Source organism: Hydractinia symbiolongicarpus, chromosome 3 (genome assembly GCF_029227915.1).
Source record: "Hydractinia symbiolongicarpus strain clone_291-10 chromosome 3, HSymV2.1, whole genome shotgun sequence".
NCBI classification, from domain to species: Eukaryota; Metazoa; Cnidaria; class Hydrozoa; order Anthoathecata; family Hydractiniidae; genus Hydractinia; species Hydractinia symbiolongicarpus.
In genome coordinates this window covers 18,859,709-18,868,850 of record NC_079877.1, presented here as the reverse complement: position 1 = coordinate 18,868,850, position 9,142 = coordinate 18,859,709, and the positions used below count along the sequence as shown (strand labels likewise).

Genomic DNA, 9,142 nt, shown 5'->3' with positions numbered 1-9,142 from the left:
TATATATATATATATATATATATATATATATATATATATATATATATATATATATATATATATATATATATATATATATATATATATATATAAAAGTTATACAAAAGTTAGAGGCTAAATGATGTAAAATGACTTCCAGTTTGCTGCATGACTCTGCAGCAAGTTTGAATAGAATCCACACTTACTGCAGCATTTTGCGTTGCTCTGTGCTGAAATGAGCATTTTTCATTATTATTCTGGAATCACCTGTTTCTTTTTATTGTATACAAAAATAAAACAAAGTATACTTTTAATTTATTGTCAACAAAAAAAATGCAAAAGTCATGCAGCAAAATGTTGTGCTGCAAGGAACTGTGTTTTTATTAGCTTAAAAAGTCCCTAAAGAGTAGGGAAGGAGGGTCATATGTTTTGAGACATTTTAAAATAATGGGAGGAGGGTGGATAACCACATCAGAGGACATCACCAATAGCGAAAAGAATCACCCATGTTTGATTTTATAAAATAGAGGTAAATTAAAAACACTTTACTGGTGTATGACAGTGTTCAGAAATTGCATTATTTTGGTGTATGACCCTGGCACCTGTTGTCATTTCTTCTACATATAAGTCCCACCTATGTTCTTTAATATTTAAGTATTAAATTGAAAACTTTATGACAGTCAATGCTGTGAACTTCATACAGTCAGAAAAAGCCTCCAAATAGAGCTAAAATGTCAAATTGATTTTGTTTTAGGCCTTATATGTCATGTTTCCTAGTATTAACATAATAAAAAGTGTGAACACAAAGAAAACAGAATATATACTGACATCTCCATTTTCATGTCAAATGACAATGATGACGAAATGATGAGTGACTGTGAAAAATTTTATGCCAAAAGGACTTGGAGATAAAAAGAGCAGGGAGGTGCTTAATAAGCACTACATTTTTCCAGTATGACATCAATATTGAAGTGATATTTTGATAGTAGGGTAATGCATAGTATATTTTATATTGTCAGTTTATTGTATGCAAGAATTGTTCTTTGTGGTAAACTCAATCGTTCTTATTCTAATAACACTTTGTATACAGGCTCCATACAACGTCAAATTTATTCTCAATTGACAAGATTTCTAGTAAACAAAGGAATTAACTCTCTGAACTTTTTTTCAAGCAAAATAAACCACATCCTGAAAGTAAAAGTTTTCTTGGCACACCCTTCACTGCCCAACATATAAATGTTGCTGCATTCACTCTTTACCCTTTCATTTCTAGCCCTTTTCTCAACTTCTTAAATTTTTCACATTCTTCTATCAACACAGCTATGAGAATCTACTCATTCGCTTACAAAAACTCAACTCTCATGGACAGCCTGTTATTTACAATAGATTCCTCACTGAATGAATGTACATAGACTTTACTAGCCACTCTCACCTAATCTTATCATAGCCCACCGAATAAGTCTATATGTGGCACTCCGTCAAGAGCTTCTTCAAATCCACAAATGCAAAATAATTTTTTTTTCCTCCTTTACTGAAGATGTTGAAGTGAAAATAATGCATCTGCAGTGCCAAAAAAATTGCATCTTTTTTGTATCAATGCTTTCTCTAATTAATTTAGAAATTACTCTTTTATAGCTTTGGTACTTGCCAAACCAAATCTAACCCTTTATAGCTACCTTTTTCTAGGACATCACCATTACCCTTCACCATTACTCAGTCAAAAAAATCTGATTGGCAAGACTTGTGATAAGCTGACTCAAGTATACACTCTTGTCAATCTTCAGTTTCCTCCACTACCCATTTCGTCTTGATTTGCATAGCTGCCCCCTCTACTGTATAATCATTACACAAATTATCCTCAACTTCATCAAACTTAGTGTTATGAAACCTCTGATAATAACTATTCCAAGGTAGCTTTTCTCCATCATTGCTTAATGTTTCCTTTTTGCTACAAATGTACTATAAATAAAATCTTCCTACAAAATCCTGAAAATGCTACTTTGTGTTTCCAATTTTGTAAAAATAATTTCCTGTCTAAGATATATATCTGGTTTCCAGAGTGGCAACCTTATAGAGAATTCACTGGACATTACGTCTACCAAATTCAAAAGAAAAAAATATTACTATACCTGTTACCCACACAGAAAAAACAAATTTTTAAAATTTATATAAGTATAAAAGTATATACCTCTTTGACAAACAAGTTATTTGCATCTTTGAAAGCTTGAGGTGGAACTGTTGAATATTCAGTTCTCAACTCCCTTCCTTGCTTATAAAACTAAAGTATATAAGATATTATGTACAATTTTTATAATTCATACAAATGCCAATTGATTTTTGGTGTTTCAGGATTTTTACAAGTACAGGCCTCCAAATAGGAGTCAGACATCAGACATTGTTTACCTACCCCGACGCAAAATTGTCTGACAAAAATCACAATTTTGACCTGTCATTTCGTCTGACACGTTACTTCCATTTGGATATTTTTTACATTACATTATTGTGTGCCTAGGTATATTCTCAGCCCTCTAAATAATGTTTTCAGACAGTTTTGGTCAGACAATGTCCACCACATTTCCTTCATGGTCGGACACTTCCATTTCTTTACATGACAGGATCACTGAATAGCCCTGTGAGTGTGTTCATAGCCAACTTGACCATCCTAGCTAATTCATTAACTCCTGACTTAGTTAAAAGAACTACCTAGAAATTGTTGTTATCTCTCCTTCTGAGTGCTTTGCTGAGTCTGAATGATTTTGCCAAGTGTTAGGGTACCGACTTAAAGGGGAACTCCAGTAAAAATCACTTTTTTCTTTTTTGTTTTATACGTACTCAGAAAATCAGAAGAAATCAAAAAAAACTTACTTCACTTGTTTTCCTTATTTAAAATTGTTATACTAGCCTTCGCATATTCAATTTTTTCCTCATAAAAAAACAGACAGGCGCGATTTCATTAAGGACTGGACCCGTTTATAAATAATGACATCACATCATGCAGAAAATTTAAGTGAGCGCAGAGAACGTTCATGTTAAGACCTATAGCTTACATCTAAATCGCTTCTTGTATGTGATTTACGTTTAAATCTTAAAAAAATGGTTAGTTGCTCTGCGTATCAATTGATCAGAGAAGTGTAAAAGTCAGTTTTCACAGAATCCCGTCGGTTAAAAAAAAGAACTCAGACAAAAATGGCTAAACAAAATACGTCATGCAGGTGACCTACCAAGCGATCAAAGTTTTTTTTTATTTGTTTGTCGCACTTCACAGATAGTTCTTTTAAATGAGATCTCCAGGAAATAAATTTCCATATTAAAATATTACCACTTCGTAAAAATGCTATTTTAGCTAGTGAACGCGATCAAAGTTTCTCATTTCTTCTTATTTCATTATTTGTACTTGTATCCACAGAACACAACCAAATAACGTTTTGTACATTTTTATATTAAATTAAATAGAAAACATTATACCAATTTCCAATACAAACACCCACAAAAAAGTTATCTAGTTAGCTACACATGTATCTTTCGTAGCGCTCAAGTTTCTATTCTTTGTTTTTCAAAAAAGAAGCTTCTTTGATGGAAGGACCTGCCAGCAGGTAAATGTGTCCATTTTCTTCAATCTTTGTTACTGTTTAAGGCTGCATGTTATGCTGATAATGCAGTTTCTAAAAACAGCTTTGTCAAAACAACCACTTATAAATCAGTAGCTTCTGCAACGCATTTATGACCTATCATGATCATAAGAATGATTTTTATTTATACAATATTCATACCCTTGTTTTACCAGCTTATCACGACAAGAACATTATTCGATCTTTCGATCACGCATCCATCACGGAGAAAATTTCAACGTTACAAAAAATTTGTTTGTTTTTGTGCACAAAAAAGCATGTGCGGAGGAAATATATTGCTAAGCTGTAAAATAAAAATAAATTGGTTTGTAAAGTAAGAAAGATTTTTTACTAAAGCAAATGATAAAGTTTTTTGACAAAAAGAATGTAAAAAAAAAGCGATTAAATATATTTTTTATTTTTTAAAAAAGAAAATGTTTTGCCAAGAACGTTGCTTTGAGTCAGTAACAGACACCTCGTCACTTTGCATTATTATAAATTTCTCCCTTGTTAGACACAAGAGGTTCGAAGTTGTATTATGGCTGTAGCTTTGTAAGTCTTTCTCATGAAGAGAATTATCTGATTCTAAGTTTTCTAAGTTATAATCTTCGTCATTATTACAAGACGTCTTATCAACGAACAATGTAAACAGTAAGTAAAGAAACTTTTAGAAGGTGTACTGCTGGAGCTTACGGACTTTCTGCACGATGAGACGTAGCTTATTTAGTCCTCTCGACTTTACGTGACCTTGTAAATTTATTTAAAATTGAAGATGTTTATAGACCCGATTAAGGTATAAATAATGATTTTTAACAATTGTAAAAAGTTTATTTTGACATATTTATTTGTATGTATTTGTATTATGTATGTATATTATCAAAATAACATTTTTTTTAGATATTTTTTTTTTCACTGGAGTGCCCCTTTAACATTTCTTCCTGTTTAATATACAGTCATACACCTATAAGCTTCCATCCGGTTCCGTTCAATCTGGTAAACTAGGCAAGAGCACTTCTTGACTACTTTCCATTCATTATGGCTTCAGTTATAGAGCAGGACCCTCCTCTTAAACATTCACAACTGCCAGGTCATTCTGAATTTCTGGCAGTTGAAACAATAAAGTTTTCAACTATCTACGCTTTTGTGCGAATGTTCCATTGTAAGGGGTAGTAGCAGTACTTGCATATAAAGGGTGATGTCGTATTAAAAAACACTGTAAAAAACTTTTAAACTTTTTTTTTATTTTATTAATAGTTTTATTCTATTTATGTTATTTAAAAATAAAGGATCTGTTATAAATAATTGTCATTGTCTTCAGCTGAGTCCTCATCATCTTTAATCACGTCTAATACTTTAATTTTGGGGTACTGAGTTGATACTGTGTTAATAGGATGGCCATCAGCAACTAGTTCCCAAAATCTATTCATTTTAGCGGTGTCAATCAATGATATGTCGTCAAGATCCAGTGACAAAGGTTCACCATAAATGTTTCTTATCAATTCTGGTTCTTTTTCCTCCAACATGTTTGACAAAGGAAGCACAGCATGCCAAGCTATGATTTCATTATAGAGATCTACATCTCTGTAACTGTTTTCTTCTAAGATTTCCAGCATCTCCGCTGCTCTGTTGTGTAGCAACTCAACTTGATCTAATCCACAAGAAATTGTATGCCACATTTCATGAGATATCCTTTCTTTAGGTGCAACTGCCTTGTGCCTTTTAATTTTATTTTTGAGACAAAAGTCTCCACGTTGGTGATTCATGTCCAGATCTGACGTATTATAGCAGCTTTGGGTCTTCAGCAAATCTGTGATGCAATCTGGATACATTGCTCTATGCGACAAATCATGGTATTCCACCTCTTGATAAATCGGGTGGTTGAAAGCATAAAAGAGAGGCAGGAATTTCATCCGACCAGCATCAATAACGTTCCAATTATTTATGCAACTCCAATTTTTTGGACGTAAACAGCTAAGACGAAGTTGAAGATCATTTGATACACGAATGCAAAAGTTTCGTTACTTATATTACTGGCCCAATTCAAAAACCCTTGAGCATTTTTAGGCTCTTTGCTAGCTGAATCTGTTAGGAACAAGCGACACATCTAACTCGCTGTTCCCTCCAATAATATGAGCAAGGCTTGGTAAGATTTATGGGTGTCCTTGGAACTTTGAAAATAATTGTCCTTGGAACTTTGAAAATAATTGTAAGCTTTTGGTGTCTTAAATCCTAGAACATCTTTCCCCAATGCATCTAGCAGTATTTGATCAAGAATTTTAAACACGCACTTCATCTGGTTCATGTGCAAATGATCAAGTCCTGGGACAGTGGTTAGCCAATGGTAATCATCTTTGTTGCTATCTATAAGGCGATTTGTGTAACAATGAGGAGGTCCGTCACTTCCAAGGATAACCCAACGCCTATCAGTGTCAATAAGTTGCTGTTTGAGCTCATTTAAAGCAAACTCACTGGTTTCCCCATCTGTAACCTTACTTTGTTAGTAGTAACATTCTCATCTAATGTCTGCTTTCTTTATGTTACTGGTAAACCTTAAGTAGTAAATCGAACATTTTCTTTCACTTCCTTGATAACTTTGGAGGAACATACATCACATTTCCTCTTCATTGACTAGACTCTTTTCCGCATAGGGAGTTGGTACATTTTCTTCTGGCAGCTGATAGTCATAAAACTTTCTTTTCAACATCGTCATTCTCGGAAGAAACTTTTTTCAAAATTTTCTCAATGAACCTTACTCTCAAAGTTCTGAATGTTACGTTGGCTTTATCAATGATGGCTTTCATGCGTGATTGCAGTTCAGAAGTGCTGTATACAGCTCGTAGTTTGCCAGACATTAAACTTTCCTTATTTTGTAAAAAAGTATCTTTCAAAATAAAATTTAGCATGGCTGTTATCACGTTTGCAGTTTTGCGCTCGGATGATAACACTCTGTAGTCTTTCACAATGTATTTCCCCATACTATCAAAATATGTGATCAAATCTACTTTGGAAGGAGTTTCAATTTTTTTGGCTCCTCTAGCTGCAATCCATCCCTTTTATGTAGTGTAACTGGCACCGGGAGCTGCTTTACCATTTACCACTGAGACAATTTTAGACCCAGAGACGAAAGCTTGTACCAAGTTCATCATAAAACAGTGTGGCAATATTACATTTTGATTCTGCAGAAAGTATATCATTTCCACAGTCACAGCTAAGCAATACAAAAAGGTTTTGTTTGTCTGATCTTCTATTTTGATACTAGCAATTGAACAAATGAAAGATGAGATAAATTCGTCCCGTTCCAGTAGAAAAGACTGTGAACCTAAGTTCATCAAGTAACTGGGATCTTTGTACTTAAATCTAATTTCTTTAATATCTTTGGCAACGTTCTTTCTTACAAACTTTGAACCTAAAACCTCCAACAATTCTTCCAGTTTACTGCTATTTACATGACTTAAATGTTCCTCATTCATTGTCTTTAAATGATTGATCAAATCAGAAAGATCGTTGTTCACCCTATAATTGAACAGTTCTTCAAATAGTTCAATTGTTGATATTGTAAGCATGCCACTTTTTGAAAGAAAATGATTGCTCACCTGTCACAAAAGCCATCTACAGGATCGTTATTACGGAAAGATGAGGCTTCAACTACTTCTGGCATGGATTCTTCCATAGTTGAAGTTGACAAAGATTCAACACAACAATCTGATAGAGAGTTTCCGTCTTCATCTAGAGTGGTATCACGTCTAAATGTAAACATTGCACGGGATTTTTTTTTATCTGATAAACATCTAAACCACTAGTGTGTAAAGGGCAATGCAAAAAAGGATTTTTTAAAGAAAGGTAAACCAACCTCCTAAAATGATTATAACATGCTGTACATAGGTTAATTTCAAATTTCGGGAAAATATTTTTTTCTTTCATTTCTTTTATGACAGATTTGCTGTACGCCTTCGACGTTACTACGTGTTTCACTGTAAATAACTGACCATCTGACCAAGATTCATGAAGTAAACAGCTGCACAAATGCATAAATTTCCCGGCTTGATCTCTGTCTTTACAGCTACCATTTGTCAGTTATTTTAAAAAAAAAAATCTAGATAGTTACACTCCTGCCTCAAAACCAGTGCAAAAAATTATTTTTGCTTTCACACATTACTGAAACATGTAATGCTCCTTTGAAACATAGCCTTCATGTGTTTACATCACGTTTGACATTTACGATAAACCTCGTTGGCACATAATTAAAGAATGTAGATTAGTATACCAAGTTTGTTGCCTAGCTTGCCAGAAACAATTGGTGCTCGCGTATCGTGCAACTGAGGGACCCCTTAATTGAGGGATCTTAAATTCGGAAAATTTGGATGCCTCAATTGAGGGATCCCTCAATCTCATGATTTCCCTGACTGACATCCCCAGCTGTAGCAGTACACGCGCATGTTTCGCTTCGCAAAAGATATGCGTATGTTTTGCTCTGCTCAATATTTCGCTTAAGGAGAAAAAATCCTGTATCCACCCCTGTGCAGGTATGTATTTAGCTATAATTTTTATTTGCTTACCATTATATTATCTTGCGGAAACAATAACAAGCTGTTTGAAGCATCTCGTTTAATATCATTTCTTTTGTTAATAAGTTCTTCTTCATAATCAATAGGTTGCACACCAGTAGTAAGTTCCTTAAAACATGGCATTGCAAATAAAAACAAAACATTCACAACACTTAGTAAATAGTGATTGCTTACCTTCAAAGGTTTTCGAAGATTCTTTTGAGGTTCGTTGGTACTATCCTCCTTGACTATCACAACACTGTTCATGTGCTGATGATCTGTGCAATCTTGTTTCTTAGACGCATTTTTTAATTTTTTATCTCCAGTAGACATAATTAATTTCGATCTTCGCTCCCCTGGTTATTTTCCTCTAAGACTACTTCCTAACCGTTTCAGCGCATATACCAAGTTGTCTGCTAAACAACTTAAACACTTAGTGCACACGATGCGGGAATATCCTGCGAAGAGGTTGGATTCCGGTTAAACCATAGCCTATAGAAAACTGGTTGCAAAAGTAGGATTTCTTCTGTCGATCGATTTGACCATTTGAATAATTCGAATTCTCAAATTTGAATTTCTTTTCGGAGAGTCTGATTAGTTGCATTTTTCTGAAAATACTTCTGAAATTTTAAATTTACGAATTGAATTCAGCAACTTGAAACAAATCAATATAGAAAGTGTTGCGGAGAGGTTGCCAAGGCAAAGCACGGCAAGGAAAGGGCACAGCAAAGGCAGGCAAGGAAACAGGAAGAGGAATCAGCAAAGCAGGGGTAGGCAAGGCATAGAGGCACAGGCAAGGGCATAGAAGCCAGGCACCAGAAAAGGCATAGGAAGGGTAGGCAAAGGCAGGCAAGGAAACAGGAAGAGGAATAAGCAAGGCAGGGTTAGGCAAGGCAAGGGAACGGCAAGGCAGGGGCAGGCACCTTAATAGAGAATCCCCCTACAACTCAAAGATTCGTATACTCGATATATCTAAGATATGTATCATATTAATCCAGGAGTATAGAAAAT

General features: G+C 34.3%; 2 protein-coding genes across 4 annotated transcripts in view; both read right to left on the bottom strand.

Annotated features, from left to right (window-relative positions):
- Nucleotides 1-8,538, bottom strand: part of LOC130636112 (dedicator of cytokinesis protein 9-like) — a 90,553-nt gene extending 82,015 nt beyond the window's left edge. For all 3 annotated transcript variants that reach the window (XM_057445729.1, XM_057445731.1, XM_057445730.1), the window contains exons 1-3: nt 8,327-8,538; nt 8,144-8,260; nt 2,168-2,257 (exon numbers count right to left, since the gene is read on the bottom strand). In XM_057445729.1, the coding sequence (XP_057301712.1) occupies nt 2,168-2,257; nt 8,144-8,260; nt 8,327-8,464 (345 nt within the window). In that variant the 5' untranslated portion in view covers nt 8,465-8,538. The remainder of the gene's footprint in view (nt 1-2,167; nt 2,258-8,143; nt 8,261-8,326) is intronic.
- Nucleotides 6,061-8,136, bottom strand: LOC130636116 (uncharacterized). Its single transcript, XM_057445735.1, has 3 exons — nt 7,438-8,136; nt 7,181-7,330; nt 6,061-7,100 (listed from the first exon to the last, which is right to left on the bottom strand). Exons 1-3 carry the CDS (start codon nt 7,614-7,616, stop codon nt 6,641-6,643), a joined length of 789 nt encoding a protein of 262 aa, XP_057301718.1. The 5' UTR covers nt 7,617-8,136; the 3' UTR covers nt 6,061-6,640.
- Nucleotides 8,539-9,142: the final 604 nt, after the last annotated feature.

Excerpts from the sequence above, each read along its gene's own strand:
- LOC130636116 (XM_057445735.1), bottom strand. The coding sequence starts at position 7,616 with ATGCATTTGTGCAGCTGTTTACTTCATGAATCTTGGTCAGATGGTCAG. Across the intron at positions 7,331-7,437 it reads TGTTATAATCATTTTAGGAG|ACGTGATACCACTCTAGATG; the intron begins GTTGGTTTACCT and ends GTTTACATTTAG. Across the intron at positions 7,101-7,180 it reads GTAGATGGCTTTTGTGACAG|GGTGAACAACGATCTTTCTG; the intron begins GTGAGCAATCAT and ends GTTCAATTATAG.